Source organism: Pteropus medius, unplaced genomic scaffold (genome assembly GCF_902729225.1).
Source record: "Pteropus medius unplaced genomic scaffold, Ma_sr-lr_union100, whole genome shotgun sequence".
Taxonomy (NCBI): Eukaryota; Metazoa; Chordata; class Mammalia; order Chiroptera; family Pteropodidae; genus Pteropus; species Pteropus medius.
The window spans coordinates 7,559,054-7,584,340 of NW_024340849.1; the positions used below are offsets into that span (position 1 = coordinate 7,559,054).

At 39.0% G+C, this 25,287-nt stretch overlaps 1 protein-coding gene across 2 annotated transcripts in view; it reads right to left on the reverse strand.

Moving 5' to 3' along the window:
* Positions 1-1,061: 1,061 nt before the first annotated feature.
* CDH7 (cadherin 7) overlaps positions 1,062-25,287 on the reverse strand; it is a 120,993-nt gene continuing 96,767 nt past the window's right edge. For both annotated transcript variants that reach the window (XM_039839981.1, XM_039839972.1), the window contains exon 12: positions 1,062-3,266. In XM_039839981.1, coding sequence (XP_039695915.1) covers positions 2,773-3,266 — 494 coding nt within the window. In that variant the 3' untranslated portion in view covers positions 1,062-2,772. The remainder of the gene's footprint in view (positions 3,267-25,287) is intronic.

A 25,287-nucleotide genomic window follows, 5' to 3' on the forward strand; every position in this document is an offset into this window, starting at 1 on the left:
CACAAAGCAGCCTACCAAAAAATGGCAGCGGAGATGGGAAGAGATGATGGCATCGCTGGTTGTTAAGAGCCGGTTCTAGCTGGCTCTAGCTGGCTCTAGTACACCACTGAATTTTAGTGACTATGTAATAAGTATTTATTTAAATATTTTTGGAGAAGCTCCTGACTTGTTTCAACATTGACTTTTTTTATTCAATTAACTGTTCTAGTCCCTGGTTTTAAAACATAGCCTATCTCTCAACTATTATACTGGATAATCATATACACCGTTAGATTTCTGAAGAAAAAAGGAAGCTAAAATAACAAATTCACTGTCTTACAATTAAGCTTAGCTAGAGTACTTCATATAAATTTTGTCAACATAATGGACATTCTTCCAAGTCATCTCAAGTGTTTTTTAAAAATACCACTGAATCAAGTTCAATACTGTACTGATATAATCTTCCAAACATAAAATGGCAATTGGGCATATGCAAGAAATTCAAATCTTTATTTCAAATATTCAAATCTTTATTCAAATATTTAAATTTAAGCCTTCCTTTTCCCAATCTGTTACTAGCAAATATGAAAAAAAATGAAAAAAACACAAAATATATGTTCTTTAAAAGGAGAGAAAGCAAGGTGAATAATGTGATATTCCTTTTCTAAAATACATTCAAACCTCCATTAAGTGATAGGTGCAACAGTCAGCAGTTTTGACATTAGAATCTGAATGTACTAAACTATTTTATCTTCTTGCAGACAACATGGGGATTATTGCAAAATTGTTGTCTCAGCACCTTGCTGACTCAATACCTACATAATTCCTACACCACACTGTGATTTTATTGAAAAGGGTATGTGTATTATGGTTTTTGTTTTAAATTCGAAAAACTTATGTGACTAAAAGTAATGAACAGTACCTTTTACTCTGTTATAAAATTAGGTTTTCATATATTAATATTGCAAGAAGCATATCTATCTAATCATGAAATGACGTCTACAACTTTATTCAAATGAAAGGACAGTTGGCAGAAAATCAAATTTATTGAATTATTTATTTTGATGAAGCTGAAGGCCACTTTTACATACTTAATTTCTAAAGGTGGGCTGCAAGCTTACAGAGTCCTACAAAGTTTCTCCTGTGTCATCAAAATATCGATATTCTAGTCCCAGTGTTTGTCTTTCAGAAAGAAGCACTTTTAGAACATAATTTCCTATACAGTGTCCACTCTCTGTAGATTTATTAGGAACCCAACTACAATTCCTTTTAAAAGAAGAAAAGAAAGAACAAAAATCCATTCTTACTTGAATATATGCACATTAAACTAGTATTGTTCTAGGAAGAAAATAAGTAGAAATATTGTTTTAGCCATAAAATTCTTCATTTGAAGAAGCTCATCTCAAACTTAAATACACGATCACTTGAAATTGCTCTCCTCATTTTGGCACATGTAAACCAGCGTAGAATGTGCACATTGCCAGGTTTATTCTCGAGGAACATATTTGCATTGAAATTTAAAGATGGGTTTTGAAATTTACAACATGACATTATTTAAGGTACACACATATATATATATATATAACACCAGTCTTTTATTCAATATGTTTACAGCAAAAGAGGTTGGGGGTAAAACAAATTCTCAAAAGTCTTTGGAACATATAGAATTTGTGACCTTGAAAAATAAATCTTGCATCAAAGAACATCTCGACTCTCTCTGAAATCTTCTTTCTAAAATACAAATATTTTATTCCAATGTCTTGTACATTCCGATGGCTCAGACCAAACAACTCATCTCTCCTTGTAGCTGTGCTCCTCTCTGAGACGTAAACTGCAACAGGGCTCAATTCTCTGCTGTTTTGTTCCCCATTTCCATGCTTCATTTCCTTCATGTAGCTCAGACAGGAGAAAACTCAGCATGTTCTGACGAGCTTAATACTGTGAGGCAGTAAGATGGACCTGAATTTAGTGGAGATTGGAGCTCCAAAATAAATATAACACCATGTGTCAAATAAAAAAAAAAAAAAGATATTCTCCTGTATAAATCAGAAGAGATAGTAAAAAATCAACGAATAGACAGCAACTTTTTTTCATACCTACACAAGCATCTCGAAACGATGGCACACTTAAAGAATGATTTACCTTTTCTTCCTTTGGAACACTTCGTATTTATTTCTAAACAATGGTTTATGTTGCCTTAACCCAAATTTTATCGGCTTAACTTGGAGGATTGGGGAGGATTTTCTAAGAATTTATTTATGGCTAAATAAAATATATTTGCCAACCCATAGCGATAAAATTCTGCTGGATTCTCTAATCTAGCAAGCTAAAAGCATCACTATAAATTCAATTTGTCCCAAGTTTTGATACGCAAGAAGTTCTGGGACTTTTCAATGGCACATCGGGTTCTAGTCTTGTGTCTGGCAAGTACCATGAAGGTGTGTACAGGGCATCCTTGGTTCACTGACGACACAGGGCACTACTCATGAAGGTCAGGTGCCTTTGCAGGTATCTGAGAGTTGCTATCTATTCACAAACCACTGAGCATTTCTTTTTATCAAAAAGCCTGCAAATGCTCAGAGTCTGTGGTCAGTGCAGTCCCTTGGATTAATCTCATGAATATACGCTTCACCAAGGCAGAAACCTAAACAGTTAAAAATGGAGAAATATTTACAACCGTTTTCTCTGGCAAGTGGAGTTCCTGTTTTCTGGATGTAGTGTTGGTTTCTGTTTTTCTGTTTTTGCTTTTCCTTTTTCTTCGGTCCATTTCAAATGGGGGGGGGGGTTCCAGGGCTATGAGTACAAACCCTCCTGGCCAGTCCCGTACATGTCTGCGAGTCGTTTAAAACGAGGCCCCCAGTCACTCAGGTAGTCGTAGTTCTGATCAGAGTTTGAGCTGAGGGAGTCTAAGGAGCTGAGCGACTCCGCTACTGAGCCATTTCCTTCGAATGCATAGGTCTGCAAGGAATCGTAGGGTGGGGCGCAGGGGTCAACGTCGGCCTCCTTCAGTCTTTCCCAAATAAATTCCCGGAAGATGACATTATCCGGGATGCTTTTAAAAGTCGGTCGACTCAAGAACTGAATCTCTGGAGTCACGTCCCTGCGGGTCTTGGTGTCTCTGATGACGTTGAGGTTTCTCAGTGCCGTCATGTCGAAGGCTTCTGTGTCCTCCTCCCCTCCACCCTCGTCGTCATACCGAACGATGTTCTCTCTGATATCTCTCTCTTCATCAAAAATGAGCGGCTCTTTTTTCCGTCGTCTCATGGTGACGATCAGGAGGATCAACACTGAAACAACGAGACAGCAGAGGGAAAGGTTACAACTCCCTGACTGTCCCTCCTCGTGCTGAACGAGGCATCTGACGTGAGTCAGAACTGCTGCCCTTTAGAGGGAAACGAATTGGCTGGCGACTCACGTGGGAATTCACAACAGAAGATGTGCTCAAATTGCTAACATAGCTCTAAAATCGAACACTTCATTTCATCAAAAGAAATCCTTTTCCACGCCTGTTCAGAATGCATGCCTCTCTCCCTTTAATGTAACCTCCACAGGATTTGATAGAGCAAAACGAAGGGCCAGGATAAATATAATGATTTTAAAGCTATGGAACAGAAAGGGGTTTTTCTTGCTTTTCTTTTCTTTTTTTTTCTTTTTGAACTCCTTAATTGCTAAAAAGGCAAAGTGACATTCATAAATGTTTTGGGTATAATTTAGCAACTGCAATTTCAGAAGGAAATGGATTATAGCATTTGGTCGGGTTCTTTGAAGAAATGCCTCATGCTTGTCTGAAAATCAGCTGTTAAGTAAAATCCAGCACGTTGGGCCATATACAAAGATTAAAAGCTTCTCTGTCATAAATTGAGTCCCACGTTTAATATGAAATATTCAACGTGGTCTTTATGCATTATACCGAGAGAGATAATATAGGTTGTAACAATTTCAGCATTAGCTAAAGATAGATTTAAGAAATAAAACACCCATTTAACATGAGTAATTTTTCTTCCTATACCAAAATAATTAGGATAATAAAGCACATGGTTACACTGGAAAGCAAAATATATAAAATAAAATAATCAACTTCACTGGCTATACACACTTAACAAGAACCCCGATCCAGCTACCACTGACTGAATGCTAGCTGAATTGGGACCGTATTAGATTTCATGGGCCCTTGATTAAGTTAAAATGAAGTAGAAAGGGTATTCTTAAATTTTGGAATTAAAAAATATATAAATAATCTCTGTCTATAAATATCTTTTTAACAATTTTTTATCACATCAGCTATTTTTTAGGGGTAGATCTAAAAGGCCTATGGTGTCATTACTCCCACCATGTTTTTTAAAAGAAATATTTATATTTAAAATATAAGGTTTTACTTGGGTAATTGAGAATACATTTCGAAATAAAAATGTAAAAACCAAGAAGGACATCAGTGTAGTTCTGAGTCACTAAAAGCGTTGCCTGGCTCGGGGCTGAGAGATGTTCCATCCTCCACCTTGATCGGCTTTGAAAACCCAAATATCTAAGTACTTACATGATTTTATTTTCGACAGTGAAAAGTATATACTTTAAGTATTTGTCTGCTATCCACTTTTCCATCATCAACAGAGAAGTGATTACTGGAAACATTTTTATTGGAGGTTTTTGGAAATAGTTGTAAAACCAACTGTTTATCGTGACACATTTTTCCCCCTTTTCTCTCATTTGACCCTGACCTATTTACTGCATGTGAGTTTCCAGCTGGCTTCATCAAAATGGCAGAGATGTAATTCAAAAGCCTGTACATCATTCATTTCTCTCTTAGTTCCCATAAGCGGTCTGATACTCACCTCCCTTCCCTGCCAAGTGGATTCCCTACTCCCGTCCCTTCTTGTCTTCTGAGAATTCGCATTTCCACCACTCCAAAACCTTGTGGTTTTCACGGTCTATGCCAGAATATTACAACTGCACAACTACTCTGTTGTAACATCCTAGCATGGACCTTGAAAACTAACATGTAGTTTTAGTGTCAAGAAGGCCCTGGATAAAAGTCTAGCCTTTCCACATATGAGCTGTGTGATCTTGGACAAGTAACTTTAATTGAGTCTGGTTATACATGATAATTATAGACAACTTCGGCATTCACAGGCTGGTTATAGAGATAAAGAGACTGGGGAATAATATAAGCAGAGTTAGCAGAATGCCAGCCACTCAGTGGGCAACAGAAAAGTTTTCATGGTTATAACATTAATTCAGAATTCCATGAACTCAGCAAGTGAAGACACTGTTTCTCCTTTGAACAAAGTAAAAAAAAAACAAGGTTAAGTAACAAGCAAAGTAGAAGGTGTATAAATATATGGAAAGCCTGTGCACCAAAGATTATATGGGCGAGAGAAAAGGCAGGAAGGCAAGACATGAAGGTCTACACACGGGACGTATCGTTGGACCCTTATAGCAATTCTCGGGGGATTTTCCTATTTGACGGTTGTCTTAGACACGTGAAATAATCTGTCTACGGTCAGTGTAAGAAAACGCAATATTATGGCGTGCCCACCCCTGTTTGCCTCAAAGCCTTTGCACTTTCTATAATACTGTGAGTTTAGTACCTCCGGAGAAGGTAATAGGAAAACAAGCCAAGAACTCAAATGGCAATTGCGTGTTCAGAATAAGATGCATCAGTAAGTTTTAAGGTAAATGAATAGATAATTTTAGATTGAGATATAACTTTAGTTTCTGAAACTTTTTACATAGTTCCTCTAAAATTAAAGAAATTGCAACAAAAGGAAAACGGGACCAAAAAAGATTTTATTGAGAAATCGAACAGAATAAGATGGAGAATGGAAAGGTCTCAGGGAATCATAATGAGTGGACAGGTAGAGGCAGATGACGCTGAGAAATCTGTTGCACACACTAGAAAGCAAAGCTCAGAGGGAATGCATGTCCGTTTGCGTGCCAAAAGATGTAGGAAATAAACGGGCATGAACGTGAAAAAAAAAAAACGAAGAGGATAAAAATTATATAATAATTAGATGCTCTTTTAATTGAAATCAAAGTCGAAGTAGGCAAAACATTTCAAAGTTCTCTATTCTCTTTCCTTTGTATAATTACAATAAACCTTTTTATACACATACACACACGCGCACACGTGTTTGACCCTTGAACAAGGTGGGTTTGAACTGTATGGGTCCACTTATAAGTAGATTTTTAATTTTAACTTTTTACAGTTTTCATACAATATTATATTACTTTCAGGTGTACAAGGTAGTGATTAGATATTTATGTAATTAACAAAGCGATCACCCTGATAAGTCTAATACTCATCTGACACCATTTATAGTTATTACAATATTATTGACTGTATACCCTGTGCTATACTTTACATCCCCATGACTTTTCATAACTGGCAATTTGTATTTCTTAATCCCTTCACCTTGTTCACCCATCCCTGCAAACCCCTCCCATTAGACAATCATCAATTTGTTCTCTGTATCTATGAGTTTGTTTCCGTTGTTTTTGTTAGTTTATTTTGCTTTTTAGATTCCATATATAAAAGAGGCAATATTTGTCTTTCTGTGTTTCACTTATTTCATTTAGCATAATACCCTCAAGGGCCATCCACATTTTCACAAATGGCAAAATTTCATTTTTTATGGCTGAGTAATATTCCATTGTATATATGTACCACCGCTTCATCCATTTGTCTATCGATGAACACTCAGGTTGCTTCTATATCTTGGCTATTGTAAATAATGTTAAATGAACACAGGGGCACATGTATCTTTTCACATTATTGTTTTGGAATTCTTTGATAAGTACTCAGAAGTGGAATTGCTGGGTCATATGGTAGTTCTAATCTTAGTTATTTGAGGAACTTCTACACTGTTTTCCGGAGTGGCTGTATCAATTTATAATCCTGCCAACAGTGTAAGAGGGTCACTTTTCTCCATATCCGCGCCAACACTTGTTTCTTGATTTATTGATGATAGCCATTCTGACAGTTGTGCAGTCCCATTTCATTGTGGTTTTAATTTGCATTTCCTTGATGATTAGTGGTGTTGAGCATCTTTTCATATGCCTATTGGCCATCTATATGTCCTCTTTGGAGATATGTCTATTCAGGTCCTCTGTACATTTTTTAATCACGTTTTTTTTTTATGTTAAGTTGTCCGAGTTCCTTAAATACTTTGGATATTAACCCCTTATTGGATATATCACTGGTGAATATCTTCTCCCATTCAGTAGTTGTCTTTTCACTTTGTTGATGGTTTCCTTGGCTGCACAGAAACTTTTTACTTCGATGTAGTTCCATTTATTTTTTGTTTGTTTCCCTTGCCTGGAAGACTTATCCAAAAAATATTGCTAAGAGCAAGGTCAAAGAGTTTACTGCCTCTATTTTCTTCTAGGAGTTTATGGTTTCGGGTCTTACATTTAAATCTTTAACCCATTTTTAGTTTATTCTTGTATATGGTGTAAAAAAGTGATCCAGTTTCATACATTTGCATGTATCTGTCCAGCTTCCCCAACACAATTTATTGAAGATATGGTCTTTACCCTATTGCATATTGCTTCCTTTGTCATAGAGTGATTGACAATATAGGCATGGGTTTATTTCTGAGTTCTCTATTCTGTTCTATTGATCTATGTGTCTGTTTTTATGCCAGCGTTATGTTGTTTTGATTACTATGGCCTCATAGTATAATTTGATATCAGGTAGTGTGATACATCTAACTTTGTTCTTTCTCAATATTGCTCTGGTTATTTGGGGGTCTTCTGTGGTTCCATGTAAATTTTAGGATTATTTGTTCTAGTTCCATGGGAAATGACATTGGTATTTTGATAGTGATTGCACTGAATCCATAGATCGCTTTGGATAGTATGGCCATTTTAACAATTTAATGTCTTCCTATCCATGAGCATGATATATCCTTTTATTTGTTTATATCTTCTTCAGTTTCTTTTTTCTATGTCTTATAATTTTCTGAGAACAGATTTTTTACCTCCTTGCTTAAATTTATCCCTAGGTATTTTATTCTTTTTGATGAAACCGTAGAAGTCTATCAATTTTATCTTTTCAAAGAACTAGCTCTCAATTTCAGTTGATAATTTTGTATTTTTTTAGGCTTAATTTTGTTTCTACTCCATTCATTATTTCCTTCTACTCACTTTGGGCTTTGGTTATTCTTTTTTATTCCCTTTAGATGAAAGTTTAGATCATTTAGTTTGGTTTTTCTTGTTTATTGAGGTAGACCTGTATCACTATAAATTTCCCTCTTAGAATTGCTTTGGCTGTGTTTTACAGATCTTGAGTCACTGTGGTTTTATTTTCATTTGTCTCAACGAATCTTTTGATTTCTTCCTTGATCTCATTTTTAACCCATTCATTGTTTAGTGGTATGTTATTTAGCCTCCCTGTGTTTGTTTTCAGTTTCCTTGTAATTGATTTATAGTTTCATACTATTGTAATTGAACACGATGTTTGGTATAATTTCAATCTTCTTAAATTTACTGAGACTTATATCTTATGGCCTAACATATGGTCTAGCCTGGAAAATATTCCACTTGCCCTTGGTTTAAATGTCCTAACACTGTCAATTAAGTCCACCTGATTTAATGTGTCATTTAAAGCCACTGTTTCCTTGTTGATTTTCTGTCTGGATGATCTATCCACTGATATCAATGGGGTGTTAAAGGCCCCTACTATTACTGTATTACTGTCCATCTCTCCCTCACATCTGTCAATATTTGCTTTACATATTTAGGTGTTCGTACATTGGGTGTGTAGATGTTTACATGAGTTATATCTCTTACTGCATTGATCTCTTTCGCCTTTTAGCAGGGCTCTGGGTGCAGCCAAATCTTCTCTTTGAGTATGTTGTTTGTGGAGCTAGTTAGGTAGTGCACTGCTGTGGTCTGAGGCTGGCCACCAGATGTGTTGGTTCTGGAGCCTCTTTGGAGGGGCTTTGGTGCAGACAAGGTCAGCTGCAGGCTTGGGGCTGCCTGATGAGAGCTACAGAGTGACCTGTGGTTGGTTGCCATTGGGCTTGGAGGTGGCTACACTAAGAACCAATTCTAGCTGCTACTGGTGCCAGGCTTGGGACCATTTGGTGGGAACCATAATGTGAACTGAGGCCAGCGATGACTTGTACTGGGTTTGTGGCTGCTTTGTTGAAACCATGTCCCAAGTCAACACTGGATGCAGCTTATACCAGGCTTTTGGCCACCTGATGAGTTAAAATACATGTTGAGACCAGCTGCCACTTGTGTCAGGCTTACGGTTACTTAGCAAGAAGTACAAGACATGCCAAAGCCAGCTGCTGCTTTTGGGGTATTTGTAGACCTTTGAGGGATTTTAGGAAAGTCTGGTGCCAGCAGAGTCAGGCCACTTGTGTGGAAGCAGCTAGGGCCAGGTACATAAGCTGGGTGGGGCGGGGTCTCAGCCAGGTTGATGGAGAGCTCACATTTAGTGCCCACCTGCACGTGCCAGCTGGGTTGGGGGAGTCAACAAAGGATCAATGGTGACTGCCAGGGCTTCTGTCCCCAGAGAGAGCTGCTCTGCCCTTCCAGCCATAGCCCTAAAGCTATTGAATTCAGTTCCTCCCCATATGTCCCTGGAGCTTTTTGAGCTGTTGCTTTTGCAGCAGAGACCACAAGTGAGTCTGTGAACAAGCGAGTCCATGCAGGGCCCCTCAAAATGAGGGCCTGGGACTCCAGCAGCCCTCCATCTCACTCAGATGCTGTCTCCTTCAGTCTTCACAACCAGATGTTATGGGGACTCCTCTTCCTGACACTGGTGACCTGGGCTGGCAAGCCAGGTGTGGCGCTGGGACCCGTCACTCCTCAGGGATGACCCCCGCAGCTGAGATATTCGACCCGATTCTTAATGCCACACCTGGGTGAGGGGCTTGCCAGCCCCATGACTCCACTCCTCCTACGGTCTTAGCGTGATGACTTCTCTGTATCTTGATAGAGCTTTTTTGTTCAGCGAGTCCTCAGGGGTCTCTCAACAATGGCAGTTCTATGGTTGTACTTTTGATGTCGCGGGAGGAGGTTAGCACAGAGTTTACCTACTCTGCTCTCTTGACTGGAAGCCGTAAGTAAATTTTACAATGAAAATATTGGAAAGACTTTTGGAAATTTGCGACAATTTGAAAAATTGCAGATAAACCACGTGGTATAGGAATATTGAAAAACAAGAAAAAGTTAGGTATATCATGAATGTATATTAGTGTGTTTTATCATTTACTACCATTAAACATGCAAAAATCTATTATAAAAAGTTAATTTATCAAAACTTACACAGTACATGGCATCATTTGTCATCAAGAGAAATGTAAACAAACGTAGAGATGCAGTATTAAATTGTAACTGTATAACATTAACTATATACCTACGATACTACTGTAACGTCGGAGCCCCCTCTTATTGCTTTTGAGCTGAGCCCATGTGTTACGATGACCCGCTCGCAATACCACCCGATGCTGACCATCTCCGTGAGAGCAGTTTCATCTCTCCAGCAAGGTTTGCATCATAGTGAAATGTCATCTCTTGCGGTTCTCGCATATTTTTCATGACGTTTAGTGTAACGCTGTAATGACGCCACGGGACCCATATGAAGCGCCACTGGTGATGCTGGAAGCCCTTCCAAGAAGCAGGGAAAAGTCACAACGTTACAAGAAGAAGCTGAATTGCTCGCGATGTACCTTACATTGTGGTCTGCAGTTGTGGTTGCCTGCCATTTCAAGATAAATGTATCCAGCATAATGACCATCGTAAAAAAAAAAAAAGAAGAAGAAGAAGAAGAAGAAAAGGGAATTCGTGAAGCCATCATTCCAGCTATGCCAGCAGGTAAGAAAACCTTGCACGTTTTGTGAAATACTTTGTTATTCAGCACCTTGCTTTGAAAAATGCGGCTTTTATGTAGGTGCAGGATCGCTCTGTAAGAAAGGCATAGCTATTCTCCAATATGATTTGAGAAAAAGCAAAGTCGTTATGTGACAACTTAAAGCAAAAGGAAGGTGATGGACCTACAGCTGGAGAATTTAAGGCCAGCGAAGGATGGTTTGATAATTTTAGAAAGAGGCTTGGCTTAAAAAACATGACAAGCTACCAGGAGAAGCAGCTTCTGACAACCAAGAAGCAGCTGAATAGTTCCCAGATGCCATTAAGAAAATGACTGAGGAAGAAGGCTATCTGCCTGAACAGGTTTTAGAAGCAGATGGAAGTGCCCTATTCTGGAGGGGAAAATATCACAAAAGACACTTGTACTAAGGGAGAGAAGCAAGCATCGGGATTTAAGGCAGGAAGGGGTAAGCTGAACCTATCATTTTGTGCATGTGCAGCCAGGTTTAGGAGCAGCATTGCCCTTGTCCACAGCACCACTAACTCCCAGCCTTAAGGGGAAAGATAAACAAGAGCCACCAGCATTTTGGTTGGACCATGAGCAGGCCTGGACAAGAACTCTTTCTCTGGATTGTTCCTCTCGATGCTTTGTCTTGAAGTCAGGAATTACCTGCAAGGGACTGACTTTTAAAGTCTTTTTGATATTAGACGATATCCAGAATGCCATGAATTCAACACCAACGGTGTCATAGTGGCCCACTTGTCCCCAAACAAATTGTCTCTAGTTCAGCCTCTAGGACATAAGGCTCATTAAATACGATCTCTAGAGAAAGGGCTGTCAAGGCTCTGGAAGAGAACCCCGACAGAGAGAACGTCACGAAAATCTGGAAGGATTACACCGCTGCGGATGCCATCACTGTGGCAGAAAAAGCCGTGAAAGCCACCAAGCCCAAAGCGATACATTCCTGCTGGAGAAAACAGTGTCCGGATGTTGTGTAAGATTTCATATTTACGACAGAGCCGTTCAAGGAAATCTGAGATTGTGGATATGGCAAAGAAGGTGGGGGGTGAAGGGTTTCAAGATATGGATCTTGGAGAAGTTTAAAGGATAATAGACACCATACAACAGGAATTAACAGAAGACGACATGATGGAGATGAATGATTCTGAGCCAGCACCAAAGAGGACGACGTGGAGAGGAAGCAGTGACAGGGAACAGGTGACTTTAATCAATTTGGCAGAAGAGTTCTGATTATTTGAGATCACTCTGACATCTTTTGTGGCACGGAACCTTCTGGGATATGAGCACCGAGGCTAACGCAAACGGCGGCAGGAGTGGAACCTCATAGAGCATTTTAGAGAAATGAAAATGTAAAAATGTCAGACAGAAACGACTATGTGTTTCCGTAAAGTTACACAAGGTGTGCCTGCCTCTCCTGCCCTGCCCTTCAATTCCCACATCTCTGCCGCCCGAGAGAGCATGACCAAGCCTTCCTCTTCGTCCTCTTCCTCAGCCTATTCAACGTGAAGATGGGATGCAGACCTTCACGATGATCCGCTCGCATTTAGCGAGCAGTGAATAATCATCACGCCTTACACTTAATTAACTTACTTGTTGTGTATGTGTTTCTGTGTGAAGAGCTAGTGACTGGCAAGAACTGTCTGAAACGTTTTCACGTCATCATTATCGCCCAGGTACTCATCGTGTGTATGACTTGTCCTAAAGCAGACAGCCTATCCTTACACAGGTTTGATGTGAGTGATAGTTCATATAAAATTAATAATGTCTTTGTTTCTTACTGTTTTCTAACTTTACTTGCAAAGAATTACATTACCATAAAGTATGCTTCTCACACTCTCTCATAATTGGAGAAATAGCATATCAACATATCATCATCATAGGTGTTTTTTAAAAGACTGTAACAACGTATCCAATACTGTATTATGACTATGACCGTAATAGTGTAGGCTGTAAAAATTTTATAATGATTCATTCATTAGTGTGGAGGCTAAGCTACCATGAAGCAATCATATTGATTACACTAGGCTACTACAATACAGTAATCATATTGCTGCTGCTTCGTTATCAATGCATGAATCATTATAGCTGTATATAAATGGTTTTGCACATTATCTTTCTATTTTTGATGTCTGCTGTTAGTAATACATATAAAATCTACAGTGTTTTGTATCATATAAGACAATATTGATAGAGATCCTGGCAGATGATTCATTTGTAACAGCATAAACTTACGGTATTGTTAAATACAGTAGAGTACATGTAAATGTATTTTCTCATGGTTTTCTAAACATTTTCTTTTCTCTAGTTGTATTATAAGAATACGTTATATAATGCATATGACATACAAAATATGCGTTAACTGATGGTTTGTTATCGGTAAGGTCAACAGTAGGCTTTTAGTTACGTTTTTGGGGTCCGTGAGTTATACATGGGTTTTGGACTGCGTGGTGCCGATGCACTTGACCCCCCATGTTGTTCTAGGGTCAGCTGTGTGCGTGCGTGCGTGCATCTATATACATACATACATAACAATCATCCCTATATTCTATTGTAAATATATTTTCACACTACTGATAAACTTGACTTTTGATGCTCAAGTATAGTGTTTAGTAAAGGTGAAACACGGGAGCACCCATGGGTGTTTCAGCCCAAAGATACAGTACACATTAAGGATATAAATATATTATGGAATTTATCTTGTTTTGTAATGTTGCCTGAAGCTGAAAAACTATGAAGCGTTTTAGAAGCTTAGATAGTTTAACATTTCAATGACTTTAGAGAATACTGTTTTCTAACTATTTGAGCAGGTATAAAAATAAATTTTAACCTTTATGTAGAAAAAGTATTAAGTGCTATGGAGATAATCCTTGTATTAAAAAATATTTTCTGCTAAGTAAGCACAAGATTATATAGCTTAAGTGGTTTTATCATATATCTTTTCTGTCATATGGACTATAATTTGGAGACAGAGAAAAGATTTACGTCTAGCTAAAGTCTAGACGTGGCACTCACATTGAGCTGGTTCATGAATTTACATATCCATTTAACAAATACGTGTTAACCATTTAGTATATGCATTAGGTATGATATAATGTTGCACATGGAAGCAGGCCTAATATTTTTCTTCATTGGACTTACAATTGAATGGGGTAGACAGATATGAATTAAATAATAACACAACTAAATGTGAACATATTTTTCCAAAAGAGGGAAACATGATCTTTTAAAGATATGTACTGTGGGAAACAGGTCCAGACAAAGAAGATTTAACTGAGGGAACTGCAGGCTGGCCTAGGGGTACAGAGGTGATAGTGAAGACTATTCTTGGCACAGGCAACCAAGGAGCAGTTTGGAGCCAACGTGACTAGAGAACAGAGAGCTAGGTAGGAAACGAGGCCGGAGATGGGGCATTAGAAGACCCCGCAGACCTAGAACCAGCGTGTTTTATGGAGTATGGGATACGATCAGATTTTTGTTGTTGCTGGAAACATTCATTCTGATTGGACGGAGAACAGAAAGGGGAGAGTAGATGTTAGAAAAGCAGTTAGGATGTTGTTGCAGCAGTAAAAGCATCATGTTGACCTGAATTTCTGGTTTTAGAATTCAGTTTCATAACATTCAAGTCAACATTTTCTCAGTACCCGGTGTGTAGGAAAGAGAGCTGGGCATGGGAAAACCGTAACGAGAACAGCTCAAACTCTGTAGGCTGTATATACACACAGCATACATCACAATGCAACCCGTATGAGATGGTTCCGCAATACATAGGTAAAGAAGCATGCAGGCTGGAGCAACCATGCTCCCAAAACTGCAAGAAAAAAGAAATGTTGAAAAATATAGAAGCATAAGTTAGTGGGCGCCTTCATTCTGAGTTTTGCTGTGGTCTGTGACAGATATATAGCCAGACATTTAAACTGGAACATGGTTTTTGTGTAGTCATCGTGGTAGTATTTTAGTCCTATGCGTCTGACCAACTCCCCAGAGGTCACCATGGCATCACTGGCCCCTCAGTTAAGAAGCCCAAATCTGCACTACCGTCATCAAGTGCCTTATCTTAAAGATGGCAGGCACTTTAAAAGTCATCCAGATTTGCTCCAAAAGAACTTACAGTGTGGTTCTCAGCTCGGCACCTTATTGTCTTGCTGAATCCCCTGCATCGAATGAATTCTCTATGCTTGCAAATGTCAGAAGTCTCAACATCTAGTTTTGGTATCCTGAACTAGACAGAATTCTGTGGACGTGGTACAAAATGGTACCACTGCTAGATAAGGCTACTTATAGTAAAGAGGGACTACTTACCTTAATGTATTTTAATTATATTTTACATAGTTCAAATGTTGAGTCTGGGGTTTATTTAAAATTACTCAATTATGTGAGCTACCGTCAAGCCCCATCTTTTCCATCCTAAAACTCTGTAAAAGGTTTTTTGTTGTAAAACCAATTGCAAGACTTTATATGTATACACTTGTTAAATGCCACTTAAAGTTTAAACCCATTGTTTAGAGACTGCCATCAAAATGTTAAAGCCTAAATTTCATTTAACAATATATTGTACTGACCACTAATTTGCTAAAACTATAAGCCTGTAAGGACAGTGATTTTATTTTGCACAAATGTATTTTAAGCACGAAGAATAAGCAAGGTACTATGACTGGAGGTATGCAAATAGCTCTTGTCATTAAGAAGTTTAATATTTTGTATAAGAAATCAATTATATAAAAATATAAAGCATTTGCTATGAAAATATGTATGGGAAGGTATATTCTAGCCAGGATATCTAGAGAAAATCTCATAAAAGATGACACTGAGGTAAGACTTGAAGGATAAGCCAACTTTTTTCTATGGTCTATGTGAAAAAAATCAACTAGTCCTAAAACAGTTGCATAAATAGTCATTATCCAACATGGTAGCCACATGTGGATACTGAGTAGGCTATTATGAACTGAGATGTGCCTGCCCTAAGTATAAAGTACACATGTTAATTATTTTAAAAATAATTTTTGTTAAAAAGTATGTTAATAACATTGACTTTGTTAAAATGATAATAGTGTGCTTATACTGCTTTAAATAAAATATATCATTAGCATTTATTTCACTTTCTACTTTTGCTAATGAGGTTCCTTGAAAATTTTAAAGTATATATGTGGTTCATACTATGATTCACAATATATTTCTTTTGGACAGCTGATCTAAATGAAAGATACAGGATACTCGAAACATTTTAACTGTATATGGTCTTAAGAAATGCCACTATAAAATTTTATTGCCAGATGACATACTCAACAGTGAAACAGTAATTATACTACAATTACTACTGTATCTCTAAGGTGTAACTGAATGTGACCTATTCTAAATGAAAAATCTGCTAGCACGATCTGTATGCAATTTCAGAAATTTATGACAAATATCCACATCGATATGCAAAAAGAACTTAGCTTTTTGATAACTTTGTTTTTTAACTCTTTGCTGTTCTTAAATCTGCATAAATAGTACTAAAAATCTGTTAATTAGGCAAAGTATTTTACCTTCTCTGCCTGTTTCCTCTTTTCCAAATTGGAGATAATAAATAGAACTTAGCTCAAAGGAACGACCTCATAGTGACTTAATGAAGGTTAAGTGTGTTTATATTTGTAAAGTGCTTAAGTAGTGCCATACATATCATTTTGTTTTGTTAAATGCATGTGCTGTGAACTTCTTTGATAAAGTCAGAAAATTCAGTTCCTACTCCTTTGTGTTGTGCGAAACTTTGAGTCATATAACTGGGGCACAGAAAGAAAGTTCATGTACTCACATGGGATTTTGACAAATCAAATCAAAAGAAGTTATTTGATATCTATTCTATTTATTGAATGATAGAAAAAAAGAGAGATTGGACCTATTCTTGAGGGGCTTAACATATATGGCAAAGGTAGTAAAATAGAGTGTGAGGAATACTCTTTTTACAGACTGACTCCCAAATATTTGTCTTCCTACATGCTTATACTAGGCTCTGAGACGATATTGGTTTAAAAAAGAGATTAAGATAAGATCACTACTCTCAAGGTGCTTTTATATTTGAGTAAAGCAAACAAACATATTTATAACTTGTGATACGTGCCACAAAGGAAATACACCATGATAAAAAAATCACGGTGTGAGGGGTATGCAATTTAATCAGTGAGGGACACGTTTGTAATTAGTGGAAAGAATGATGGTGTCGTTCTTTCTCCTGGGTGAGTGGAGGCTCAGAGAGCCTGACACCTGAGGTAAGCAGGTATCAGCACCATGCCTTGCTCTGTGGGCTATGGGAACCATTTAGATTATATGTAAGTACATTTGGTGCATAGGAAATACTGAAAGCAAAGAAATAATTTGTTTTGAAAAGTGAAACGGAGGGAAAGGCAGGGCTACTAGTGCAGTCAGGCTGTGACCAGAGAAGGATGTTGTTGGAGGTGACATCTGTCATTTAGCACATCTGGATCTATGCGCTATAGAATCAGAGAGAGATGCAGGTCCCTAGTAACAGAAAGCCACAATTTGAACTTGTACACATGAACCCGTTGCATTATTTATAGTGACGAGGATAAGTAAATATTTGTAATTGATAACATCCAAATGTGTGATTGACATAAATTAGTTATCAACTACAGCATCTTAAATTTTCACTGAATTTTAACAAAGTATCCTTGAAATCTCTACGGCAATATTTTCTCTATATTTAGAAATATTCTAAAAATTATAGAGTCTTTTTTTCTTGAAACTTTACATAGCTCCAGGACTATTAACTTGAAAATATAATTTAAAAACTTTTAACCTGGCCATATCCATTTTGTACAAAAATTAAATAGGTGGATCTCAGAAAAATGGCCTAAAACTGTATAATCTTACGAAATGGAAAAATCAGGGTCTAATAGACATACTACTCATGGATAATGACAAAATAAAATCCAACGTTCTTTTCCGCTAATGAGTACATTCAAGTCATTCACGAGTTCATTCGGCATGCAGGTATGGCATGCCTTCGATGTAGCCAATCAGCATTTTATGAAGTGCTATGTATAAATGATAAAGCTATGCTCAGGGGACCAGGTCAAGATGATGGAGGAGGCAGACGATGAGCTCAACTCTTCCCACGAACACACCGAAATTACACCGCCTAAATATAGAGCAACAGTCACTGAGAACTATCTATAACAATATAAAGAGGAAGCCATATTGAGCAGAAGGGGCAGGGACACGGTCCTGTCCCCAACCTGCGGTGTGGTGATTCAAAAATGGGAGGCCCTGGGTGTCCCTTCCGAGGGACCAAGGGTCTGAGCCTCATACAGGCTCTCCCACCAGGACATATGTGTGGGAAGGAGTCCTCACCATGTCTGGCATTGAAAACCAGTTTGAGTCAGAGAGAGAAATGGGAGACGCTGCTCTTAAAAGCTTGTGCACAGACTCACCTGCTCCAGCATCTCCTGGGTCATATGGGAAGGGCAGGGCTTGGTGCGAACTCTCTCTGGAGACAGAAGTACTGGCAGGTGCAATTGTCTTCCTTTGTTGTGCCCTCCTTGCCCCTGGCTGGCCTGGTACAGGCGAGTACCAAATCTGTCACTCTCCATTAACCTGGCTAACACTGCTCACCTCACCTCAATATTCCCCTGAAATACTGCCCAGTCCAATCCACTCATCCCAAACGGCTCCAAACTTGCCAAACATGGTGACCTGCCTCAACTTGCAAAGGAACCTTTTCCCCCAGCAGTCCCAAGCCTGAATGAGTGGCAGCTAGACTCAGCTTGCATCATAGCTACTACCACATGGCTCTAAGCCCAGTACAAGTGATGACCAGCCTTGGCTGGCATCATAGCTACTACCAAGTGGCCCTGACCTTGGCACCAGTGGCAGCCAGCCTTGGCCTGTGCCAAAGCCCCTCCCAAGATGCTCCAGATCTGACATACTTGGTGATGGCTTTGGCATGCACTAGAGCCCCACCCAAGCAGCTCCACAGCTTACACACCTTACAGCCAGCCTTGACCGGAAACACAGCCCCTCCAAACTGACTCTACTCCTTGGGGACAGCAACCTAAAGTCCCAGGAGGAGAAGAGAGACAGAAAACCTATTTAAAGAAATAATGAGTAAAATCTTCCTTGATTGCTTGTAGGAAACAGACATCCAAGTCCAGAAAGTAAGGAGAGCCACAAACAAAATGAACTCAAAGAGGCCCACACCAAGCAACATCATAATTAAAATACCAAAAGTTAAAGTAGCAACAAAAAGACTCTAGTTAAAGGGAATCCCCGTAAGAAAATCAGCTTCATTTTTAACAGAAACTTTGCAGGCCAGAGAGAATGGCCCAATATATTCAAAGAGAAGAAAGAGAAAACCTACAAGAAAGAATCTTCAACCCAGTGGTCCATAGCCTTTCTGGCACCAGGCACTGGTGCTCCTGTGAGAATCTAACGCCTGATGAGCCGAGGTGGAGCTGAGGCGGTGATGCTGGTGCTGGGGAGCGGCTGCAGATACAGATGAAGCTTTGCTCGCTTGCCCGCTGCTCACCTCCTGCAGTTCCCAACAGGCTGTGGACCCATACTGGTCCCTTCTTGGCTCTATCACTGGTAAATATCCATGGCTGGGGGTTGGGGACCCTTGCTCTACCTAGAGAGGTTATCATTCATAATTGAAAGAGAGAAAAAGTTTCCCAGACCAGCAAAAAACGAAAATTCATCACCACTAAACTGGCATTACAGGAACTGTTAAAGAGACCTAAGAGGAAAAGGCCAACACTAAAAATAAGAAAATATAAGAAAAATATTACTGATAAATGCCAACACTTAATGAAAGTAGTGGATCAACCAATTATACATCTAGTATGAAGATTAACCCAAAAGTAGTAAGATCACATATATAATAATAAAATAGGGGACATATACACACACACTTGAAATATGTAAGTATGATGTCAAAAACATAAATGTGGGGGGTGAGTAAAAAATGTAGTGCTTTTAGAATGCATTCAGGTCTAAGCAACTATCAACTTAAAAAAGACTGCTACAAACGTAACGTTATATATGGCTCTCATGGTAACCAAAAACCTATTATGGATGCACAAAACATAAAGAGGAATCCAAACATACCTCTGAAGAAAGTTGTAAATGCACAAGAAGCAAGACAAGAGAAAAAAGGAGTATAAAACAACCTTAAAACAATTAATAAAAATGGCAACATACATCCCTATCAATAGTTGCTTTAAATGAAATAAACTAATGCTCCAATCGAAAGACACAGGGTGGCTGAATGAGTTAAAAAAAAAACAAGACCAGTGGATACGCTGCCTACAAGATACTCACTTCAGATAAGACACACAGACTGAAATGAAAACAAAAAAGGCTGAGATAACAATACATCGGGCAAAGTAGACTTTAAAACAGACTGAGAGACAAAGGGTGTTACTCTCACCACGTTTATTCAACCTAGCATTGGACGTCCTAGCCGCAGCAATCATACCAGAAATAATTGAAAAGGAAGAGGTAAAACTGTCATGATTCACAGATGACACGACATTATATAGAAAACCCTAAAGATCCCTCTATTAGAATAAATGAATTCAGTAAAGTTGCAGGATACAAAATTAATCTATAAAAATCAGTGCCATTTCTATATACTAACAATAAATTATCAGAAAGAGAAATTAATAATCCCACTTACAATTGCATCAAAAAATAAAATACTGAGGAGTATACTTAACTAAGGAGGATATATCATGCTCGTGGATCGAAAGAATCGATATTGTTCAAATGTTCATCCATCCTAAAGGCATCTACAGATTCAGTGCAATCTCCATCAAAATAACAAGGGCATTATTCACACAACTAGAATAAGTGATCGTAAAATTTATATGAAACCCAAATAGCTAGAGCAGCCTTGAGAAAGAAGAACAAGCTGGGGTATCACGCTCCCAGATTTCAAACTATACTATAAAGCCATAGTAATCAACACAGACACACAGATCAATGGAACAGAATAGAGAGCTCAGAAATTAACCCATGCTTATATGATAAATTAATCAATGACAAAGAAGGCAGGAATATGCAATGGGAAAAAGACAGTCTCTTCAATAAATGGGGCTGGGAAAACTGGACGGATACATGCAAAAACAAAGCCAAATCATATTCGTCTAGCATATATAAAAATAAACTCAAAATGGATTAAAGACTTGAATGTAAAAAACAAAACCATAAATCTTCTAGAAAAACCATAGGCAGTAAACCCTTTGATATCAGTATTAGCGATATATTTGTTTTCTGACTGTCTCTTCAGGATAGGGCATCAAAGGCAAAATAGACATTGGGATTATATCCAACTGAAGCTATTTTGCATAGTGAAGGAACCACAGACAAAACGAATCGACAACTCACTAAATGGAAAAAGATATTTACCAATGATAGAGCCATGAAGGGATTAATATCCAAAGTATATAAAGAACTAATACAACTTAACATTAAAAAAATACAAATAAAAAAATGGGCAGAGGATCTGAACAGACACTCTGCAGAGAGGACATTCAGATAGCCAGCGGGCATATTTAAAGAGGCTCAACGTCATTAATCATCAGGGAAATGCAAGTCAAACCACAGTGAGATATCACGAGGCACCTGTCAGAATGGCTGTTATCACAAACAAGTGAGTGCTGGAGAAGCCGAGTGGGAAAGGCACCCCTCATGCACCGCTGGTGACAACGCGGACTGCTGCAGCCACCTTGCAAAACAGTGTGGAGGCTCCTCCGAATGTTACAAATAGAACTACCACGCGATCCAATAATTCCACTTCTGGGTATTTGTCTTAAGAACACGAAAACACTAGTTTGAAAAGCTATCTGCATCTCTGTGTTCGCTGCAGCACTGTTTACAAAGAGCAAGGGATGGAAGCAACTCAGTGTCCATCGATAGAAGAATGGATACAGATGACGATACTTGCACGCACGCGCGCACACACACACTCTGGAATATTACTCAGCCATAAAAATAACCTTGCCATTGGCAACGACATGGATGGACCCAGAGAGTTTTATGTAAGTGAAGTCAGTCAGAGAAAGACAAATACCATATGATTTCATTTATATGTGGATCTAAATAAAAACAAAACAGAAACAGGCTCATAGATACAGAAAACAAATGACGGCTGGCAGAGGGGAGGGGGTCAGGAGATGGTACAAACTTTTTATATAAAAAAAAAGACACAAGAATGTAATGTACAGCGTAGGGGAAAAAGTCGTTATTACCGTAATAACTTTGTATGGTGACATATGGTTACTAGAATTATTGCAGTGATCATTTCATAAGGAACATAAATGTTGAATCACTGTGATACACCTGAAACTAATATAATATGACATGTCAACTATACTTGAATGAAAAAAAAAAATAATGCTCAAGCCCTTCCTCCAAAAGCAGACGTCTCCTGTAGGAGATAGACACAAACTAATGAAAAAGGCAAATCAGCCCTGAAGAATGCTCCAGGACTGTTATACACAAGCTGTCATGAGGCGCACAGGCACCAGACCCAACCTGGACTCAGAAGCAAAGGAAGTGAGTTTTGAATACAAAAGGGAGTTATCACTTGCGGATTCTGGGGAGGGATATTCAGGCAGAAAGAGCAAGACCGTGTACGAGCGGGCAGGACAAAGTGGAATGAGTCTGGGAAAGAACAATGCATGCGATTTGGCTAACACGCTGTGGGGGAACTGGGAGGGAGCAGCTAGGTCACAGAAATTGGGTGATTTTAGTCTGCAGGCAACGGGGAGCCATGGAAATCTTACTTTAAGCTGAAGTGTGTCCCAATCCCGTCTGCTTCTAAAAAGCTTACTGCGTGGTACTGATGGATTGGATCTGATGGAGACTGGAGAAATTGCCATAATTGAGGAGGGCAAAGACAGACCCTGGACCAAATCAGGTGCAACGTCAAGGGGGGACAGAATAGACTGAAGCATCTACAGAGTAAAATTAACAGTACTTGGGGACTGATTGGCTATGGGGGATGAAACAGAAAAGTGAAGGCTGAGTCTACTCAAAAAAACAAAAAACAAACAAACAAAAAACACCCTATAATTAGGAACTAAATAGAGGAAAGAGGCAGGAATGCAGGGAAATTGTTCGATATTTGCTAATTCCATTCAGGTTTCTGATGTCAGCAGTCAGTCCCATAGACCGATGGCTGTGTTCTCCCAGGTCTCCAGTAACAGATCTTCACCAGAGATTGGCCAGCGGGCTGCACAAAGCAGACACTGCTCTCTATGTCCCAAGACAGAGAAAACTTTCCTTACAACTGGAGTTATCCCTCCTTTCCCCCTAAACAAGATTCACAAAGCTCCTCTCCATTATGTGAGTAAGAATGGTTTCATATGAGTCTCCAGTAAGACAGAGAGAAAAGACACTGCCCACTTTATGCACAAAGATAATTGGTATATTACATTTCTGTTGTACCGAAGTATCATTTCAAATTTAACATACACGATTCTAAATGTGTTCTCTCAAGGCTGGGAGTAATTGGAGGATAATTTAAATCGGAGTTACCCAAAGATGTGGTAAAGCCGCTGTATGAAACAGATCAAAGATACCGCTGCCTCTAATGTGGCAGACCTGGGCTGCAGTGCCCACTGGCCATGGGCATGTCCTGGAGACACAGCTCTTTCAAATCGAGAAACACATAGGGAAAAATACCTTAGAAAGGGTGTCCGGAAGGCAGTCTCGTCTGTGTTTGGGTCCTGGCGCTGACATCCTATAACTGGATCCATGTTTTCTCTAATTTATAGTTTTCTCATATAAAAAGCAAGCATAATAATACTACTTAGTAATACCTGTGTAGAAAGTGTTATTAGAATTACATTATACAATGTTTGTAAAGCACTTAGCTAATGTCTCGCACTTAGTATGAGCTCATTAAATGTAATGCATTTTCTCCCACGCCTCGCATTTCCCTGAAAGGATCACATCTGCTACCACACATTAGCCCCTGCTGTCCCCCGGCACGGTCACTAGGGCTGCTATGCCAAACGTGTCCTATTCTATGCTGTGATGGGGATCGGTCTTTTACACACCATTATCGTTTTTTTTCTCAGCAATCTGATAGATGATAGATTTTTCACTATCATTTACATAACCAGGAATTTTTTTTTTTTTTTTCCTGTCGAACAAAATCACGAGTGGCCACAGTCACAGGAAAGAAAATATGGTTCAGCATTTGGTAGATCGGGGAAGAAAAGAGAAAAGATGCATGGCAGCTACATGTCTAGCTGGCCTCCCTGCAGTAAGCAGCGGTGCCCACAGATGCCTCGTGAAACCTGAAGGGCCAAGAGGTGGAGGGAATGTTACAGGACTTCACTTATGTGGATCTAAAGGTCCAACTGGAGGAAAAGGCAAAACTTGATACGATAAATTCCGGGACACTTTTCGTGAGCAGGATAAAAGCTTCTTTGTCTATACAACGGAATCTAGTTGTGCTATCCTCTGAATAAATCTACAACATTTCATATTGAAACCATATCTTAAAACAACTGAAATCCTTTCTCTGATTATCTCTAAAAGTATACTGAAGTAACAATTTAATGTATCAGTCATTCGCGGAATTTTTTAAGTGTTTTCATCCTGGTCGAAAGATAACTGTATATCAATAATTCAACTGATTAAAATGCATGATGAACACAGTGTTAGAGCTGGGGACAAAATACATTATTCAAGCGTTAGAATACAAGCGTATCTTGCCAAATATGAGTGAAATTTTTATGCATGAAAAATAATTATTGAGGCATCTGACTGACAACTTTATCAGGAACCTTGAATGTGATGATAATGTCCCCTTCGAGTTGTACTCATTGTAAAGAAAGGAAACCTCATCTTCTAATCTGGGATCATCTCTTCATTTCAGATTCCAGGTGCGAGGAAGTTAAAGAGGTGAACGTAAGACTGAGCATGAGCGAAATCCGGAGTTCACCCATAAAGCTGGAAGCACAGCGACCGACGGAGCCACAAATCCAGCCTCGGAAACCACGGGACCGATTCCGCGTTCGGGGAGCGTCGGGGCAGCCCCTTCTGTTGTGTGACGAGTAGCCTCACCTGTCACATCACCAGAACACACACTGCCATGTAGTAAAGCACTCTTTTCTGAGAAGCCTAAAGCCCAGATGCTTCTCAACTGTCATCCTGAAACTGAACTCGATTCTCAAGTTGTTCTTCCCCATTCCCACCTCTTCGCCTCGCTCTTCTCTAGCGATATTTACTCAGAGGCCTGAAGAGGTTTGAGTTACACATCCTGATACTCAGTGTCTAGAAATGAGAGTCCTACCGCTGCCAGAGGTGGTGTAAGGAACGGGTCGTGTGTGCACCACGAATCAGGCTGCACACAGGCTGTGCACGCGGCAGCACCCCGTGGGCACTCGACGCCCATCACGAAAACCCAGAGTCGATAATAATAGTAAATACAGGAGACGGGACAAAAAAGAGCAAGAAAA